We start from the raw sequence: 21289 nt of genomic DNA on the forward strand, positions 1-21289 counted from the left end.
TTCCTAAGTTAGGGAAGTTCTCAGCTATGATTTGTTCAAATACACCTTCTGGTCCTCTGTCCCTTTCGGCGCCCTCTGGAACCCCAATTACAAGTAGAATTTTCCTTCTTAGGCTGTCATTTATTTCCCTTAACCTAACCTCATGATCTTTTGTTTTTCTCTTTTTCCCTCAGCTTCCCTCCTTGCCATCAACTTGTCTTCTCTGTCACTCACTCGTTTTTCTACCTCATTAACCCTTGTCGTTAGGACCTCCAGTTTGGATTGCATCTCACTGAATTGATTTTTAATTTCGGCCTGATTGGATCTAAATTCTGCAGTCATGAAGTCTCTTGAATCCTTTATGCTTTTTCCAGAGCCACCAGTAACTTTATAATCGTGCTTCTAAATTGGCTTTCTGACATCTAATTGTAATCCAAATTCTATAATTATGTGGGAGAGAGAGTACTGTTTCTGATTCTTTTGTGATGAGTTCTTCCTTCTAGTCATTTTGCTCCGTATAGAGTGGCTAAAAACAAGTTGTACTGAAAAACGGAGAAAAAGAGAAAAAAAGGGGGAGTGGGACAAACAAGAAACAATAAACAAGGAGGGTCATCCTCTGATTCTATATACTGTAAGTCCCTCGACTTCCCCTGGAACTTTCCAGCATTGCTTGGTCAAGAACTTGCCCTTCCCCTGTCCTTCCAGCTGGTGTTCTGGGGGAGGGGCCTGCTCTGCTGATTCTCAGTTGTATGCATCTGGGGGAGTTGTCCTGCCCCTGCCAGGTGCATGGCTCAGTAGGAGCTGTTTATCCTGTGAGGACCCTGCTCCCTGGCAGCCCTGCTCAACCCCATGTACCAGGTGACACCAGGAGGAACAACAACAGTGGCGGAGGCCAGCTCTCCAGCCCTAGAGTCAGCTCCCTCAGTAACTACCACATCTCCCAGTCCGCAGGGGCCTGGATGCTCTGGGGGTGGGGGGGCGCTGATCTGCACAGCTCAGGGCCACCCAGCGGCAGGAGTGTCCCCGCTGTCCCGTGCCTTCTCGGCCCCCGCCTGTCCTGGGGGGAGTGCCAGATCTTGGTTGTGTCCCCCGGCTCCTTGGCCTCTGGGACCTGTGCTGCTGGAATCATACTCCCCAGCCGCGCAGCCCCCTCCCCGCAGAGCCACCGCGGAGCTGCTCCCGAGGCCCCGCTGGGCGTGCCCTCCAGCCCTTTAGGTAGCTCGGCCTGTGGTGTGGTGTGCTCTCCCCAGGGTGCACCTCTTCTGTTAGTGACCCCGGGAACCTGGGGGGCATCACTGCCCCTCCTGGGATCCTGCCCGAGCTCCCTGCGAGTGCCTTTCCATCCGGGAAGATTGGTAAAGCTCCTGCTTCTCCGGGCTTGGGCTTTCCTGTCCTGGAGGCTCTCACCGCCTGGCCTTAGCCCAGCCTCTCACGGGGGCCCCTCCCCCTTGAATGCTTTTTTATTTATTTTGCATTCTTCCTACCTTGATAGCTCAAACTCTTCTCACTGTAGCATTCCAGCTTTTCTCTCTTTAAATCAAGCCGAATTTGTAGGTTTTCAGGATGATTTGAAAGTTATCTATGTAAGTTGGTGGGGACAGGTGACTTGGGGACCCTACTCTTCTGCCATCTTGCCCCACCTCATGTGTCAAAATAAATATTCTTTTAAAAAAAGAAAGAAAAGAAGGGCGCCTGGGTGGTTCAGTCGCTTAAGCATCTGCTTTACTTTGGCTCAAGTCATGAGATCCATCCTTGCATTAGGCTCCCTGCTCAGTGGGGAATTTGCTTCTCCTTCTCCCTCTGTTGCTCCCCCTGCTTGTTATCTCTCTCTCTCTCTCTCTCTCTCTGTCAAATAAATAAATAAATACAATCTTTGGAGGAGAGGAAAAATTGAAAAACAGAGAAACAATTCTTAACTGGCTAACTACGGTACAGCGCAGAAGAGGCAAATAGAAACAATCATCTAGCAGCCTTTCCCTAAAAGAGATATATTTGCATACTTTAAAGATGGTAGCCTAGGGGACAGATTCCAAACAGCCTGTATCTACGTGCTGAGATCCTTCCCACTGCAACAACTACTGCAAGCCACAAAAATGCACTGTTTGGATAATCACAAAGATCTGAGAGATAAGCAGGGTTGAATGAGAAGGTTCATATCAAATATAAGACCACTACATCAAGATTGGAAGAAATGGCTGTTTTAACTAAAGCACAGAAACCATCACGGAGAGTCAAGAAAAGTAAAGAGACAAATATGTTCCAAACAAAAGAACAAGATAAAACCTCTTGATGAAATGGAGATAAGTGATCTACCTGATAAAGAGTTCAAAATAATGATCATGAAGATATTTGCCAATGTCAGAAGGATAATGCACGAACAAAGTAAGAATTTCAACAAAGAGAAAATGTATGAAAGTATCAAATAAATCACAAAGCTGAAGAATAAAATAACTGAATTGAAAAATTAAATACAGAGGTAAAACAGCCAACCATACAAAGCAGAAGAAAAGGTCAGCAAACTGAAAGGACAGTGGAATTCATCCAGTCAAAGGAGCAAAAAGATAAAAGAGAAAAGTCCGATTAATGGATTTATGGAACAATATTAAATAGACCAATATTTGCATTATAGAGGTCCCAAAAGGTAAAGTCAGAGAAAAACAGACATAAAACTTAAATGAATCCACAGAGGCCCAAGCTAAGACACATTATAATTTAACTGTCATAAGTTAAAGATAAGGAGAGCATCCTTCTAAAGCAGCAAGAGAAAAACAGCTTCTTAAGAACAAGAAATCTCACATAAGACTACAAAAAGATATTTCAGCAGAAACTTTCCAGGCCCAAAAAGAGTGGTACAACATATTCAAAGTGCTAAAAGAAAACACTGCTAAGAATACTTTACCTAGCAAAGTGATCTTTCAGAATTACAGATAAGACAAAGTTTTCCAAAAAAGCGAAAGCTGAAGGAGTTCAGCAACAATAGACCAGAATTACAAGAAATGTGAAAAGAACATCTTTAAACTGCAATAAAATACTATAACTAGTAACAGGAAAACATCTGAAAGTATAAATCTCACTGTTAAAAATACATGGTTAAATTCAGAGTAATCTAAAGTAATGACAGTGTGTTAATCACTTATAAATCAAGTATGAAGACTAAAGGACAAAAGTAGTAAAAATAAATATAACTACAATAATTTGTTAATGAATACAAGATAAATTGCGGCATTAAAAATGTAAGATGTAGGAAGAAGAGTAATAATACAGAGCTTTAGAGTGCATTTGAAATTAAGTTGTTACGTGCTTAAAATAAACTGTATAAACAAGATGTTTTATATAAGTTTCCTGGTTTTAACCACAAAGCAAAAACCTATAGTAGATCTGTAAAAGATAAACAGAAAAAAAAAATCTAAGCATACCACTACCAAAAATCATCAAATCACAAAGGAAGAGGGCAAGAGAAACGGAAAACAAATGAATTATAGAGCAGCAAGAAAACAATTAACAAAACGGAAATAATGCCTATACCTTATCTGTAATTACCTTAATGTAAATGGACCAAATTCTCCAATCAAGAGAGTGGCTGAACGGCAAATGATAATAATAATCATAAGACCTAACTATATTCTGCTTAGAAAAGACTCACTTCTGCTTTAAGGACACACTCAGACAGAAAGGGATGGAAAAAAGCATTCCATGCCAAAAGAAACCAAAAAAAGTAGGTAGCAACTATACTTATATCAGACAAAAGGAACTTCAAGACAAAGACTATAACAGGAGACAAAAAAACGTCATTATAGAATGATAAAAGTGTTAATCCCACAAGAGGATATTACATTTATAAATATCTATGCACCTAAATACATAAAACAAATATTAATAGACCTAAGGGTAGAAAGAATCTGCAATACAATAATAGTAGAGTACTTCAATATCCCACCTTTACCAACAAATCATCCGGATAGAAAATCTATAAAGAAACGTTAGATTTAAATGACACATTAGACCAACTGGCTTTAACATTTACGGAACATTCCATCCAAAAGCAGGATATACACTCTTCTCAAGTAAAAATAGAATGTATTCTAGGATAGATCATATGTCAGGTCACAAAATAAGACTTAATAAATTTAAGAAGACTGAAATCTTCAGTCTTCTATCAAGTCTCTTTTCCAAACATAATGTTATAAAACTAGAAATTATCTACAAAAAGAAAACTGCAAAATTCACAAATATGTAAAGATTAAACAACATGCTATTGATAAATAATGAGATAAAGAACAAATAAAAAAGAAAATTAATAATACCTGGAGACAAATGAAAATGGAAATACAACATACCAAAACTCAGGAGGTACAGCAAAATTAGTTCTAAGAGAGACATTCATAGCAATAAACAATTACATTAAGAAACAATAGTATTTCACACAACCTAACTTTACAACTCAAGGAATATGGAAAAAAATAAGGATAAACTAAACCTAAAGTTAGCAGAATCAATGAAATAACAAAGATCCAGAGCAGAAATAAATGAAATAGAGGCTAAAAGGGCAATAGAAAAGATCAAAGAAACTAAGAGCCAATTACTTTTAAGAGATGAGAAAACCTTTAGTCAGACTCATCAAGAAGAGAAGACTCCAAATAAATTAAATCAAATCAAAAATGGGAAGCTGCAATTGATACCACATAAATATAAAAGATTAGAGACTACTATGAACAATTACAAGCCAACAAATTGGAAAACCTAGAAGAAATAGATAAATTCATAAACACACAACCTACCAAGACTGAATCATAAAAAAAGAAAAATTCAAAACAGACCAATTAGTAAGGAAATAAATCAGCAGTCAAAAATCTACCAAGAAACAACAGTGCAGGACCAACTGGCTTCACTTGTGAATTCTATGAAACATGTAAAGAACAATGAATACCAATCCTTCTCAAATTCTTTCAAAAAGAGAAGAGGGAACATTTCCATAACTCATGTTACAAGTCCACCATTACCCTAACACCAAAACTAGACAAAGATACTACAAGAAAAGAAAATTACAAGACAATATTCCTGATAAACAAAGATGCAAATATCCTCATAAAATATTAGCAAACTACATTCAACAACAAAACACATAAAACTAGAATAGAATACAATAGAATAGAATAGAATAGAACAGAACATTAAAAGGATCATATACCATGAACTATTCCAGAAATCCAAAGATGGTTCAACATCCACAGATCAATATGATATACCACATTAAAAAATTAAGGATAGGGTGCCTGGGTGGCTCAGGCAGTTAAGCATCTGCCTTCAGTTCAGGTCATGATCCCAGAGTCCTGTAATCAAGCCCCAAGTTGGGTTCCCTGCTCAGCTGGAAGTCTGCCTGTCGCCTGTCCCTCTCCATCTGCACTGCCCATGCTTGCTCTCCCTCTTTTTAATAAATAAAATATTTTTTAAAAATGAAGGATAAAAATAGGATCATTTCAACAGATGCAGAGAAAGCATTTAACAAAATTCAATATCCATTCATGGTACAAACTGTCAAAAAACTGGGTATAGAGAAAACATACCTCAACATAATAAAGGCCATATACGACAAGTTCACGATAACCATCATACTGAATGGGGAAAAATGGAAGGTTTTTCCTCTAAGGTGAGTAACAAAATAAAGATGCCCATTCTTGCCACATTTATTCAACATAGTACTGAAAGTCCTAGAAAGAGCAATTAGGCAAGAAAATGAAAAGGTATCCAATGCAGAATGAAACAAGTATAACTATTTCTATTTGCAGATGACATATATTAAAAAACTCTAGGGATCCCTGGGTGGCGCTGCGGTTTGGCGCCTGCCTTTGGCCCAGGGCGCGATCCTGGAGACCCGGGATCGAATCCCACGTCAGGCTCCGGGTGCATGGAGCCTGCTTCTCCCTCTGCCTATGTCTCTGCCTCTCTCTCTCTCTCTCTCTCTCTCTCTCTCTCTGTGACTATCATAAGTTTAAAAAAAACAAAAAAACAAAAAACAAAAAAAAAAAAAACTCTAAAAATTCCACCAAAAAAAAAAAAAAAACAACCCCTGTTAGAACTAATAAAACAAAGTCAGTAAAGTTGCAAGATACAAGATCAATACAAAATACTAATGTATGTTTCCATACACTAATAATGAACTACCAAAAAGAGAAATTTTAAAAGCCCAATTTACAATTGCATCAAAAGGAATGAAATACCTACAAATAAGTTTAATCATGTGAGACAAGATTCATTCCATCAAAATCCTAGAGGAGAACACAGGCAACACCCTTTTTGAACTCGGCCACAGTAACTTCTTGCAAGATACATCCATGAAGGCAAAAGAAACAAAAGCAAAAATGAACTATTGGGACTTCATCAAGATAAGAAGCTTTTGCACAGCAAAGGATACAGTCAACAAAACTAAAAGACAACCCTACAGAATGGGAGAAGATATTTGCAAATGACCTATCAGATAAAGGGCTGGTATCCAAGATCTATAAAGAACTTATTCAACTTAACAGCAAAGAAACAAACAATTCAATCATAAAATGGGAAAAAGACATGAACAGAAATCTCCCAGAGGAAGACATAGACATGGCCAACAAGCACGTGAGAAAATGCTCTGCATCACTTGCCATCAGGGAAATACACATCAAAACCACAATGAGATACCACCTCACACCAGTGAGAATGGGGAAAATTAACAAGGCAGGTAACAACAAATGTGGGAGAGGATGTGGAGAAAGGGGAACCCTCCTTCACTGTTGGTGGGAATGTGAACTGGTGCAGCCACTCTGGAAAACTGTGTGGAGGTTCCTCAAAGAGTTAAAAATAGATCTGCCCTACAACCCAGCAATTGCACTGCTGGGTACTTACCCCAAAGATACAGATGCAGTGAAACGCCAGGACACCTACACCCCGGTGTTTCCAGCAGCAATGTCCACAATAGCCAAACTGTGGAAGGAGTCTCGGTGTCCATCTAGGATATTATGCTGAGTGAAATATAAGTCAATCGGAGAAGGACAAACACTATATATGGTCTCATTCATTTGGGGAATATAAAAATTAGTGAAAGGGAATAAAGGGAAAGGAGAGAAAATGAGTGAAAATATCAGTGAGGGTGACAAAACATGAGAGACACCTAACTCTGGGAAATGAACAAGGCGTAGTGGAAGGAGAGGTGGGCGGGGGGTTTGGGTGACTGTGTGATGGGCACTGAGGGAGGCACTTGTTGGGATGAGCACTGGGTGTTATGCTATATGTTGGCAAATTGAAGTCCAATAAAAAAATTAAAAAAAAAAAGAAAAAGAAAAGACAGACAGAATGAAAGTATACAAAAGAATTAAAAGTAAATGTTGGAAGTAAAAAACAATAACAGAAATTTAAAAAGACTTTGATTGGCCTGCTTATTAGTAGACTGGAAATTGCAAGGAAAGAATCAGTGAGCTTAAAGCTTAAAGAAATGTTGACAGAAACTTCCCAAATTGAAACATTAAGAGAAAAAAAACAATAAAAAAAAAAAAACCAGTACTTCAAGAACCGTGGAAAATTTTCAAAAGGTGTAACTGGAATACTAGAAGAAACAGAACAAATAGTACAGATGAAATATTTTAAGTAATAATGGCCCAGAATTTTCCAAAATTAACAAGATATACCAAAGCATACAACAGGAAGCTCAGAGACCACCAAAGAGGATTAAAATTTTAAAATTTATACCTAGGCATATCTTATCAAACTGCAGAAGAGCAAAAACAAAGAGAAAATCTTTAAAGAAGGCAGAGGAAAAAACTAGACAATAATTATAGGGAACTTTTTATTACAAATCCTGTAAGCAAGAAGAGAGTTTTTAATTAAAACCACAAAATGCAGAAAAGAAACAAAGGAACAAAGAACAAGGAGGATGAATAGAAAAAAGTAACAAATACAATAGTTATTAATTCAACAATATAGATAATTTTAAACATCGACTGCCTAAATTATCAATTAAAAAAGACAGAGATCAATCTATTATTTAAAAAAATAAAAATAAAAAATAAAAGACAGAGATCATCAGACTTGATCAAAAACCAAGACCCAACTACATGTAGTCTCTAAAAACTCCACTTTAAACATAAAGTTAGAGATTAAAAGTATAGGGATATATACAATTTTATTTGTTAATTAAGAAAGCTGGAGGGAAAAGTAAAGGGATGGAGAAAGATACATCATGCCAATAATAATCAAAAGGAAGCTGGAGTAGCTATATTAATTGCAGACAGCACAGAACTCAGGATAAGGAAAGTTATTGGGGGTAAAGAGAAGGCATTACATAATGATAAATTGGTTAATTCTCTAAGAAAACATAACAATCCTTAATGTGAATGCACATCATCAACTATCAAAACTTGTTAAGTTAGGAATTCCTGGGCGGCTCAGTGGTTAAGCGTCTGCCTTCAGCTCAGGGCATGATCCTGAAGTCCCAGGATCAAGTCCCACATCAGGCTCCCTCCAGGAGCCTGCTTCTCCCTCTGCATGTGTCTCTTGCCTCTCTCTCTCTCTCTCATGAATACACAAATAAAATCTTTAAAAAAAATTGTTAAGTCATATCACGATAAATAAGAATGTATAATAAATATTGGCTTATGAAGACACAGACATAGATGAGGTGATCAAGAGTTGTATATCATACATGAATATCACAAATACCATACATGACAGGTATGAAATTTGGTGAGAAAAGTTAAGAGTATTTCAATAAATGGTATTTAAAAGACCAGTTATCTATGTAATGGGAAAAAAAGGATCCCCATTTCATACTGTATTAGTTAGAATTAAGTAGGTTATGCTGAATCTTCAAATGACCCCAAAGACGTTAATGGCTTAAGACAAAAATTGATTTATTGCTCATGTTACATGTTCACTGCATGTCAGTGGAGATGGGGGAGGTTGGGGGCATAGGCTAATAGAAACTTCTATTCATAGTTCATTGACCAGAACTAATAACATGGTTCCATCTACCCATAAAAAGGGCAAGAAAAAAAGTCCTATACCATGCATAGAAGAGAAATCTTTACAGGCAGCAGTAATCCCAAGGACTGGATGTCTTAGGAAATCCACTGCCCATGGCAATCATGAACCAAATGATAATAATCCCTTACATTTCTTGGCATATTTTCTCTTTCCAATTTCCACTGGATTACTTTTCATAACCTCTGCATAGTATGTACTCTCCTTTACAGGCCAATGTTCTAGGTAATGATAAACTCCAAAAAAATTGCCTTCTCTGGAAAACTCAGAGAGCTAAATTACATCTCTTCCCAAGGTCATCATTCTTATATCCATGGGTACATGCTGTACTCTTTCCACAGAGTAACAATTTTCCCCTGATAAAGAACACAGATGCTCTGCTAAATGTTCTACATTTATTAACTAAGAATCCTAAGAATCACTTTTTGAGATTGGAACTATTATTATTCCTATTTTAAATGAGCACACCTGAGGTAAATAGAGATTAAGTAATCTGCTTGGCTAGAAATATGCAATCAGACTGTCTGGCTCTAGTGCTACTGTGCCTTCAACACCCATTTAAAGTTCCCTTGTAGGTTCTGCTCCTTTCTTGCTACAGCCTTATCATTACTAACCAACACATTTCTTCAACTCTTTGTCCACAGTTCCCTCCATCTACCCCCCTATCTCTTACTAGGCTCCAGTTCTGAATTTACTGGAAAAGGAAACGCAGTCTGGCAGAGCAAGCACTTCCCTGAAGGATTAACTGAGCAGTGTCACCTCTGCCTTCCTATCCTCCCCGCTACATTATCTATCTTGGAGATTTAGCCCCAAATGTCTTCCTAGGTAGAAATACAAAGATCAAGAGTGCCTGAGTGGCTCAATCAAGTAAGGATCCGATTCTTGATTTCAGCTTGAGTCATGATCTCAGGGTTGTGAGATCAAGTACTGCTCCCGGTTCCAACCTAGGTGTGGAGCCTGCTTGGGATTCTTTCCCTCTGCCTCTATGCCTCCCTGCTTGCATGCTCTCTCTCTCAAAAGAAAAGATAAGACAAAAAAGAAAAGGCAGAAAGGAAAAGAAAAGAAATAAAAAGATCACCCCAGAAAAAAGTCAAAATTCATTTTTCAGGAAAGATGCCTTCTTGAAGCCTCCTGAAAAACAGAATGTCAGTGCCCATGGCTGGAAGAAATTATAAGAAAGTATGGAACAGGATAAAAGAAAAGATGAGGGATATGAGGATCAGCAATGGGAAAAGGAATGCTATGCACTGAACTGTATCCCTACCCTCAATTTGTATCTTGAAGCCCAAACTCCAATGTGATGGAGTGTCCCTCACGGTGGCATATAAGAAGAGATGCCAGAGGGCCCACTCTCTTCCTGTCTGCCAGATGAGGATACGGCAAGAAAAGGCAGTCTTTAAGTCAAGAAGAAAGCCCTTAGGGGATCCCTGGGTGGCTCAGCGGTTTAGCGCCTGCCTTTGGCCCAGGGTGCGATCCTGGAGTCCCGGGATCGAGTCCCACGTCGGGCTCCCGGTGTGGAGCCTGCTTCTCCCTCCTCCTGTGTCTCTGCCTCTCTCTCTCTCTGTGTCTATCATAAATAAATAAATAAATAAATAAATAAATAAATAAATAAATAAATAAATAAATAAATCTTTAAAAAAAAAAAAGAAAAAAGCCCTTAGTAGAATCTGACCATGCTAGTACACTGATCTCGGACTTTCAAGAAGTCTACATCTTGGCTGTGAAACCAATTCTGTCAGTAATGACATTTTCCTTTAAAGGGGAAAGGAGAAAAATGAGTGGGAAATATCAGAAAGGGAGACAGAACATGAGAGACTCCTAACTCTGGGAAACAAACAAGGGGTGGTGGAAAGGGAGGTGGGCGGGGGTGGGGGGGTGACTGGGTGACGGGCACTGAGTGGGGCACTTGATGGGATGAGCACTGGGTGTTATGCTATATGTTGGCAAATTGAACTCCAATTAAAAAAAAAAAAAAAGGAATGACATTTTCCTAGGATGAGTCCCTAACCTTCTGTAAGCCAATTTTAATCTTCTGACATTAAGATACCTAAGCAAGATACTCTCTAAAATGTTTTTGCTGCATGAAGATTATTCAAAATGCATGAAAGGGGGAAAAATACAGAGATTATTTAGAACACAAGATGGTTTTATCTTCCTGCTCCTAAAAAGATATAATTATACCATCATATTAATAAAAAAGCAGAACAATGTCAAAATACCCTCTTCTGCCTCTGTGTCTCAGCAAATCACTTGAGGGAAAGATGTTTCATGTGCCATTACTGGATGTACTAATATGGCCACTGGACTCAGCTGGCCACTAACTTAACAGAATAGTTAGTAGAGAAACAGCAACTATTTAGTTCAGACACCAGGATTCTCGACTTTAATAGACAAAAGATTCCAACACTAATCATCCTTCTACAACTCTGAACTTAAACTAGAGGGCAATGCTCGTTATTACCGCTAAATTACAGCAACATCCATTTAGTGTTATATAGAACAATTTAATTTTTAAGTACATACTGGGTTCTAACAACTATAATGGCAAATACGACTTATTTCAGAAATTTGTAAAGTACAAAGAAAAAGATTCTAATTTTAACACAAAATAATTTATGACCCCTTCACACACATGTAAGCCACAAAGACACTGAACTTATTCAATATTGTTCAATATTCAGCATTCCTGCTGTACCGAGGAAACTTCAAATATATGTAAATGTAAGCCAGAACTCTTAGTAAATCTCCACATTAAAAAAGAAAAGTATGCTCGCTTCAGCAGCATGTATACTAAAACTGGAATGAGTGGGATGAGCACTGGGTGTTATACTCTATGTTGGCAAATCGAACTCCAATAAAAAAACATACAAAAATTTAAAATTTTTTAAAAATTTAAAAATTAAAACTGGAATGATATAGAGAAGATTCACCTGGCCCTGCATGCAGGGATGACAAGCAAATTCATGAAGCATTCTATATTTTAAATAAATACATATATACGTAATAAAAAAAATAAAAATATCTGCAAAGTAGTATAAATAGGTAAAGAAGGTCACTAAAACGGAACTCAATCATGATTTCCCATTGAAAATAACTGTAAGGTACTTATGGAAGATTTTGCATGTCATCATAACCTGTTGAAAAATTATTTTAAAATATTATTTCATATACTATTACCACAATGTCAGAGATTTCCTTCAAAAGAACCTAGTAGAAGTGGAAAGGGGTGGGAGGAATGCAGAAATAGAAACATGACAGTTCATGAGTTAATAACTGTTGAAGCTGAGGAAGGGGTCTAAAGAGTGCATTACTCTATTCTTCCTACTTCTATATAGGTTTGACATTTTATCCATAAGAAAAGTTAGAATTGGGATCCCTGGGTGGCGCAGCGGTTTGGCGCCTGCCTTTGGCCCAGGGCGCGATCCTGGAGACCCGGGATCGAATCCCACATCAGGCTCCCGGTGCATGGAGCCTGCTTCTCCCTCTGCCTATGTCTCTGCCTCTCTCTCTCTCTCTCTCTCTGTGACTATCATAAATGAATAAGAAATTAAAAAAAAAAAAAAACAGAAAGAAAAGTTAGAATTATTACACACTCCAGATGAACAAATGTAAACTAGTACCTTCCAGTCTTTGAATTTTTGCTTTCACAGAAATAACAGCTTCAAAGGGTGAAACTCTCAGCTCAAAACATGTTCCAGTCAATGTTTCAATGAAGAGCTCCATGGTATCATAGAAAGGAAGTTTGTAGTAAAACGGTCCCACGTTATCTTCATTGAAGAATGGAGGATCTTTTCTGTTATCCATTACTTTGACTTTTCTAATTCCTCTGGAATATGTTGTAGGCAACTGTATTCCAGTTCTAGCCAAATCACTTTTGAACATTGGTAATATATATCGTTGTTCATGTTTTGAGTTTTATACCTAAAAAACAAGAATAATTTTTTTTTTTTTAACAAGCCTATCTGAATGTCTCATTCTGTTATAAAGACTTTCTCAATCACTCTGGCCTACATCAATCTTCCAGACAGCCCTAGAATTCTTTCCAGTACTTAATTGGTCTAATCATTAATCTTTCACATTTGTTTCCGGAACCACTCTCCCAATTAGACCATAAGATTATTATTAAGAACAGGATGGCTCAGTTGGTTAAACATCTACCTTTGGCTCAGGTCATGATCCCAGGGTCCTGGGATCAAGCCCCACATCAGGCTCCCTGCTCAGCGGAGAGTCTATTTCTCCTTCTCCCTCTACCCCTTTCCCTGCTCATGTTCACGCATGCTGTCTCTCTCAAATAAATATTTTTTTTAAAAAAAGATTAAGAACAGCTGTATTTACAATACTTTTCTATATCTTACTAGAGCTCAACACATTTATTTATTTACTTACAGTACATACTCAAATATATTTTTGTTAACGTCATTTAACCCAATAAACTCAACAGAGATTTGCAAGATTCTGAAAACTTTATGCATATCCTTTACTAAACCATGTAAATTATGTTTTCTAACCCACACAAAATGTTATAGCCATTGTACATTTAAATCACACTGAATAAAAAAATAGGGTTTTTTGATAGGTTAACAGGTTCCTTAAAAATAAGACTCACTAAAAATATAAATGACTCACTAAATAATAATTAGCATTCCAGAAGTTATCATTACTGCACTAAGATAACACTTATATTGGTAACAGACATTAGACATAATCTCTACACACAAACACGCAATGACTTATGACAGGCAAACACAACAGACAAAAGTCCTAAGATAAATTACAAGCATATGATTACAATAGGAACTGATAAATTGCTAATCAGTGAAAACTTTGTTTTTAAATATTTGTTTATTTATTTATGATAGACATAGACAGAGAGAGGAGAGAGGCAGAGACACAGGAGGAGGGAGAAGCAGTCTTCATGCCGGGAGCCCGACGCGGGACTCCAGGATCGCACCCAGCACCAAAGGTAGGCGCCAAACCGCTGAGCCACCCAGGGATCCCCTAAAGGGAATGTCTTGAACTTAAAGTAGGACAGGTGATACACATCTTCCTGGAGGCATAGGTAAATCTTTATTATGGCTTTAGTGAAATGTTATTTACATACCATAAAATTCACCTATTTAAAATCTAAAATTGACTGGTTTTTATTATGTTTACAGAATTGTACAACCATCACAATCATCTTTAGAACATTTTCATCACCCCCAAAAAAGGAACCCCATACTCTTTAAATATCACTCCCAAATTCTCCCTTCCCCTCTCAGCCCTAGGCACCCCAATCTACTTTGCCATTTTGCTTAGTCTTGTCATTTCCCATAATCATACAATATGTAATCTTTTATAAATGGCTTCTTTCACTTAGCATAACATTCTCAAAGTTCATTCATGATTCTTAGGTGTATCAGTATTTCATTCTTTTTTATTGCTGAATAATAGTCCATTGTATTAATACACATTGTTTATGCAGTCATCAGTTGATGGGCATGTTGAGTTGTTTCCAATTTGGGGTTATTATGAATAATGCTACAAGAACATTTGATTACAAGTGTTTGTGTGGACATGTTTTCCTTTCTCTCGTACATATACCTAGGATTGGAATTATTGGGTTAGGTGGTAACACATTCAGCAACTTGTGTTATTACCAACTGTTTTCAGAAGTGGTCAGAACCATCTTACATTCCCACCAACAATGAAAGAGAGTGACGATTGCTCCACACCCTTGCCAATACTTTTTATTATTTTGGTGATTAAAGCCATCCTAGTGGGTGTGAAGTAGTATTTTACTGTGGTTGCAATTTTCTTTCTCTATTGATTAATGACATTGAGCATATCTTTAGGTGTTTATTGGCTATTTGTATATCTTCTTTACAGAAATGTGGATTCAGAAGATAATATTCATACCCTTTGTCAATTTTTACTAGTTGTCTCATTACTAGTTGTAAAAGGGATTCTTTTTTTAATTTATTTTTTATTGGTGTTCAATTTACTAACATACAGAATAACCCCCAGTGCCCATCACCCATTCACTCCCACCCCCCACCCTCCTCCCCTTCTACCACCCCTAGTTCGTTTCCCAGAGTTAGCAGTCTTTACGTTCTGTCTCCCTTTCTGATATTTCCCACACATTTCTTCTCCCTTCCCTTATATTCAAAAGGGATTTTTTTTAAATGTTTTTTAGATACAAGCCTCTTAAAGATCTAGGATTCTCAAATATTTCCCCCATGGGTTGTCATTTAGCTTTCTTGACAGTGTCCTTCAAACATAAGACTGTATTTTAATGACCTCCAATTTGGCTATTTTTCTTTTGTTGCTTGTGCTTTTGTCAATGTTCCAAAAACTTGACCTCATCCAAAGTAATATTTACATATATTTTTCTAAGAATTGTATAGTTTTTTTTTAATTTTATTTATTCATGAGAGACAGAGAGAGAGAGAGAGGCAGAGACACAGGCAGAGGGAGAAGCAGGCTCCATGCAGGGAGCCCAACGAGGGACTCGATCCTAAGTCTCCAGGATCACACCCTGGACTGAAGGCAGGCGGTAAACCGCTGAGCCACCCAGGCTGCCCAGAATTGTAGTTTTAGCCTTACATGTAGGCCTGTTCTGAATTCACGTTTGTGGTATGAAAGAAGGGTCCAGCTTTATACTTTGCCAAGTAAAAACCCAATTGTCCCAGCAGCATTTGTCATAAAAACTATTCTATTCCCATTGAATTGTCTTGGCACCCTTGTCAAAAACCAATTGACCACAAAATGAGGGTTTAATACCAGTCCTTCAATTCTATTCATCTACATGCCTGTCCTTATAATAGTACAATACCTTTTTACCTTTGTAGTAAGTTTTGAAATCAGTGTGAGTTCTCTAATTTCTTCTTCTAGGACTCCTGGTTACTCTGGGTCCTTTGAATTTCCATATTAATTTTAGAATCAGATGGTCTATTTTGCAAAAACACTAGTTGGGCTTTTGAATAAGGACTTGTTGAGTATGCAGATTAATTTGGAAATCACCACCTTGACAATATTAAGTTTTATGATTTATGAACATGTAATGCCCTTCGGTTTATTTAAAACTTCTTAAATTGCTTTCAACAATGTTTTATAGTGTTTAGAGTACAAATTTTGCTTTAAAAAGAAGTATTCCTAAGAATTATATTCTGATACTATAAATGAAATTGTGTCATATTCAATTTGTTCATTGTTAGTGAAGAGAAATACAACTGATCTTAATATAATGATATTGTACACTTGTAACACTGCAGAATTCTTAGTTCTAGTAGTTTTTCAGTGGATTCCTTAGGATTTTCTCCATCAAAGTTCATGTCATTGGCAAACGGAGATTTTTACTTCTTTATTTCCAATCTTCAACATTCTAATAAGATGCTCTTTATTTCCTTTTCTTACCTAAATACAAGGTTGAGTATTGGTGGTAAGAGCAGACATTATTGTCTTACTCCTGACTCTAAGGGGTAAGCATTCAATCTTTCACTACATGGTACTGATTTGGACTGTGGGGTTTTCCTACATAATCTGAATCACACTGAGGGGATTCCCTTCTACTTTAAGTATCTTTTTTTTTTTTTTAAACCATAAAGGGTGTTGTATTTTGTCAGATGCTTTTCTGTACAGTGTCTAGTGGGATAATCATATGGTTTTTGTCTCTTATTCTATCAATATGGTGTTTAGGGACACCTGGATGGCTCAGTGTTGAGCGTCTGCCTTTGGCTCAGGGCGTAATCCTGGGGTCCTGGGACTGAATCCCATATCCAGCTCCCTGCAGGGAGCCTGCTTCTCCCTCTGCCTGTGTCTCTGCCTCTCTCTGTGTGTCTCTCATGAATAAATATTTTTTTAAAAAATAATATGGTGTTTAAAAGAACACTGATGGGGGGCACCTGGGTGGCTCAGTCAGTTAAGCAACCAACTATTTCAGCTCAGGTCACAATCTCAGGGTCGTGAGACCAAGCCTTATGTTGGGCTCTGGGCTCAGTAGGGAGTCTGAGATTCTCTCTCTTCTCCCTCTGTCCCTCTCTGCCCCCATGTGCTTTCTCTCTCAATAAATAAATCTAAAAAAAAAAAAAAAGAAAGTGATTCTGATAGGTTGAACCAACCTTGCATTCCTAAAATAAATCTTATTTGTATATGGTGTATAATCCTTACATATGTTGCTAGATTTGGTTTGTTAGTATTTTTTGAGGATTTATACACTGGGAAATACACTGGGAAAAAATTTACATAGTTCTCATATACTCCCTGCTCCCACACATGTATGACCTCCCCCACTGTCAACATCCTACACCAGAGAGGTGTTATTTATTACAACTGTAGAAACTGCAATGATACCTCATTATCACCCAACATCCATAATTTAGTTTAATTTTCATGTATACTACCTTTCATAAACATATAATGACATGTACCCACTATTACACTATCACACAGAATAGTTGTCCTTTGCAGTTCACCTATTCATCCCACCTTCCCTCCCAAATCCCTGGCAAACACTGATATTTTTACCATCCCCATAGTTTTGCCTTTTCCAGAATATCATATAGTTGCAATCATACAGTATGTAGCCTTTTCAGATTGGCTGAATAATATTCAATTATCTAAATTATCCATATGTTCCACAATCTATCCATTCACCTACTGGAACATTTCTGGAACACTGACAACATCTCTCTCTCTCTCATGAATAAAATCTTTTTTAAAAAACGCTATTTTATATTTATCAAAAACAATAAGTAACAAATATAATAACAATACAGTAATGTCTTGCTCAGGTTTTGTATTTTATAGGTTTAATATATTGAAATGCCTGTAGGAAAAATGTCTTTTTAATGCAGCTAATCCCTAACCCTCTTGTTTTTTAAGATTTTATTTATTTATTCATGAGACACACAGAGAAAGAAAGAGGAGAGAGAGAAAGAGAGGCAGAGACACAGGCAGAGGGAGAAGCAGGCTCTATGAGGGAAGCCCGACGTTGGACTCGATCCCGGGTCTCCAGGATCATGCCCTGGGTCAAAGGTGGTGTTAAACCACTGAGCCACCTGGGCTGCCCTCCCTAACCCCTGTTATCCCCATCACTGAAGTAACTGCTTTTAGAACATGATTCTGGCTAACATGTGGATTCTTATAAAATACTTATCATGCCACATCAAGTAAGAATATACTAATGAATTATGTCTGTTTCCCCAAAGTCAACAGCACTCCTACCAATATAGTAGCAGCTCTAGCAACAGAGGCCAGGAATGCTGAAAGTAAAGGCATAAATGACCACTAACAGAAGATATAAGGAGCATTTCCTTCACCACAGTACTCTCTACAACAATACCTGAAATATCAATAAATCAGCGGGGGTGGGAGAAGGTAGCAGATTTGGAAGTCCTTCATCCATATCAAGAAAGGATAAAACCACTATGGGCTAAAAGAAAAACAGCAACCCAGTTCAGAACTAAATTGCACTGGAACACCCAACAAAGGCTTAGCACCTAATAAATGGTGTAATCTCCCAAAGTCATAAAGTTGAGGTTTGTAACCAAATTCAAAACTGAAATGTAAGCCTCTAAAAAAAAATCGTTACACTGCTCCTCAGTAAAATACACAGTAAGAGAGGATGAAATGAGGCTGTGAAATCTGGTTAAACCAGACTGGTAGACTAGATGATGGCAGAGGAGCAAATCAAAGTTCCAGCAGGCCAAGGACCTCCGCTCTCCAGTAAGCATATTATGGAACCCTCTGATGCTGATGCAATGAAGACTCAAAGACGGGATGGGAAATGTTGCAACATCAACAGCTAAATTATACAAGACCAAGTGCAAAGGAAGAGGCAGGTAGAGAGAAAAAAAAAAAAAAAACGCTTCCAGAATTTTTACCAATAATTTTAAAAAACATACTTAAGATTACGAAGAGTGGCATCAAAACACGTTCCTAAATCAATACCCAGAAACATTACTTTCTTCTGATAAAGTTCTAAATACACAATCAAAGATGGAAGAGAAGTCAAGGATAGGAAAGGCAGTAATACCACTCAGTAAGTCACTTCACTAGGAATCAGCTTTAGCCTGTTGCAAAGAATATCAGCCATATAAGGGTAGTTTTCTTTTTCTTTAACGTTTTCCCCCAATATGAAAAGATCCAGAATGCTGCGCGACCATTAACAACACTCCACACTAGCTCCTAATGACCCGCTTTTACGGACTATGTGAACACATTCCTGTTTCCAACGTGAGCTACAGAACACTGCCCACCCCTCGCGCCTGGCCCCGACTTTCCAGCAGCGCTGGGAACCCCTCGAAGCCAACGTCTACGCGGGCCTCCCGTGCACACGCGAAGCCCAGAGTCACCTGCGCAGCCCGTGCTCCTCCGGGATAAGCTCCGGCGCCCACACGCCCGGGCCGACCGGGACGGCGGCAGCGCTCAGCCTCCGCGTCAGAACCGGCGACGGGCAGCTCAACGCCCTCCGGCCGCGGCGGGGCACCCGCGGCGGGGCGGGGCGGGGCGGGGCGCCGGCCGAGGGACGGCCGAGCGACGGCCGAGCGACGGCCGGAGGCGCTGCGTCCTCGACAAAGGCGTCGCGCCGCGCCGTCTCCGGACCGCCGCGGCGGAGGGGCCGGGCCCGGCGCTCCTCTCCCGCCCGCCGAGGACCGCGGCGGCCGCGCGGCCCGGCTCAGCGGCCCGCAGCCCCGGGCGCCCGCGCCGCGCCCTCCCTGCAGTCTCGTCCACTCGCTGGCCGGCCCGCAGGCCTACCGAGGCGGACGGCCCCGCGGGCAACGCCGAGGCCGGCACCGACGAGCAAGGCTCCGGCCGCCGCGGCCCCGCCCCTTTGTGACGCCGCGTACCAATCGCTCGCCGGCGCTCACGTCGCCGTCCAATCAGCGAGGGGGCGGGCGGGGCCTGGCCGCCGACGCCGCGGTCGCTTGGCCGCCGGAGCTGCCCGTGCGTTCGGGGCGGGTGGCAGTTAGCAGGGCCCGGATGTCGGCCCTTTCTGACTGACTAGGCCCCTGCCTGGCGCCCTGTTGGGCAGGCGGGAGACTTGCCGCGCGCCCCGGTCGGAGCGGCCGCATCGGCCTCTGGCCCGAGGGTGTGGACTGCACCTTAGAGCCCCCGCCCCCTGCGTGCCGGAGCGAGGAGGGTACCGTGCAGCCGCCCTCCAGCGGGTCCATCCGGACCTCCTGCACTCCTAGCGCCTTCACGGCCGTCCTGTCTGTCTCTAACAGATCCCCATTCCCGTGCTTCGCTGTTCCCTAACGTTCCGGCCTCAACGGTCTCATCCGAAGTATGGGGCTATTGCCGTACTTGGTTGAAAACAAGGGCAAAAGTCAATTGTCTCTGTTGGTCTCCTCCGTTTATTCCTTATCCAATTTACCGATAGGTGTATGCCAGGTGTTAGCGGGAGCACCCTGAGTTGTTAAATCTTAGGCTTGGGTAAACACAGCCACACTTTTTTTCTACTCTAATTCTCAAAGTGAACTCAAGTGTACACGATGACAACATGAACCCTCCAACCTGAAATGGGCCCCCACTCCTTTTTCCCTCCATTCCCCACGCATGTTCTACATCCAACCCTTATAAGATTTTCCAACTGAACTGGCCTATTACACTAGGTGGATTACCAAAATGATAATGAACAGTAATCCCACTCCAAATGCAGCAGCAGCATCCTCCTCTTGAATCCGAGAAATAAATCTAAGATGAACCCCAACATCTAATCTCTATCCTTTCTCGTAGGTCTCCCCTGAGACCCCAGCTACCATTTTCCACAATCCAACATTCTGCATACACTGGGGTTTATGATGAGTTTAAAGATCTCCATCTTCAGGCTCTCAACCCTGGTTCCTTCTTAAACTTCAATACTGAATAGACTGGAGCCCCTTAGGGACAGAGATATTATTATCTTTGTAAACCAATTCTAAAATAGTGACTGGGATGGACTGAATCGTACTGAATCAAAAATTTATTTTCAACCTGCCTCCTCACTTCAGTCAGGAAGAACTAAGATCACAGGCTTTGTGGAATCAGGTAGATGAGCTTGTAGCCTTGGGTTCCAACACAGAAGCTCTCTTTTATTGGCCAAAATCAGTCTTTCTTATCATCTACCACCATTTTTCAAGTGCTATGTAGTCAACAAGGGTCTTTGTATATTCTCTCTCATCACAATCCTACACAGTTGGTACTGAACACTTGACAAAGTTGACAAGGAAGGAGACAGAAGCTAAGAGAGGTAAAACAATTTGCCTACACTCAAGCCATTCTAGAACCAGATTTAAGTCTAGGTCTCACTACAAAAAGCCAAACTTTGGCTTTTTTTCCA

General features: G+C 39.7%; 1 protein-coding gene and 1 non-coding gene across 3 annotated transcripts in view; one reads left to right on the top strand and one right to left on the bottom strand.

The window, feature by feature from the left end:
- Positions 1-19477, bottom strand: part of ZFAND4 (zinc finger AN1-type containing 4) — a 62172-nt gene extending 42695 nt beyond the window's left edge. Inside the window, exons 1-2 of one of the 2 annotated variants that reach the window (XM_077878545.1) lie at positions 19323-19477; positions 12609-12909 (exon numbers count right to left, since the gene is read on the bottom strand). In XM_077878545.1, the coding sequence (XP_077734671.1) occupies positions 12609-12870 (262 nt within the window). In that variant the 5' untranslated portion in view covers positions 12871-12909; positions 19323-19477. The remainder of the gene's footprint in view (positions 1-12608; positions 12910-19322) is intronic. The other variant, XM_077878546.1, reaches the window with a different exon arrangement.
- Positions 11866-11971, top strand: LOC144301521 (U6 spliceosomal RNA). Its single transcript, XR_013368331.1, has one exon. It is a non-coding gene; the product is annotated as a U6 spliceosomal RNA (small nuclear RNA).
- Positions 19478-21289: the final 1812 nt, after the last annotated feature.

This window comes from Canis aureus, chromosome 29 (assembly GCF_053574225.1).
Source record: "Canis aureus isolate CA01 chromosome 29, VMU_Caureus_v.1.0, whole genome shotgun sequence".
Taxonomy (NCBI): Eukaryota; Metazoa; Chordata; class Mammalia; order Carnivora; family Canidae; genus Canis; species Canis aureus.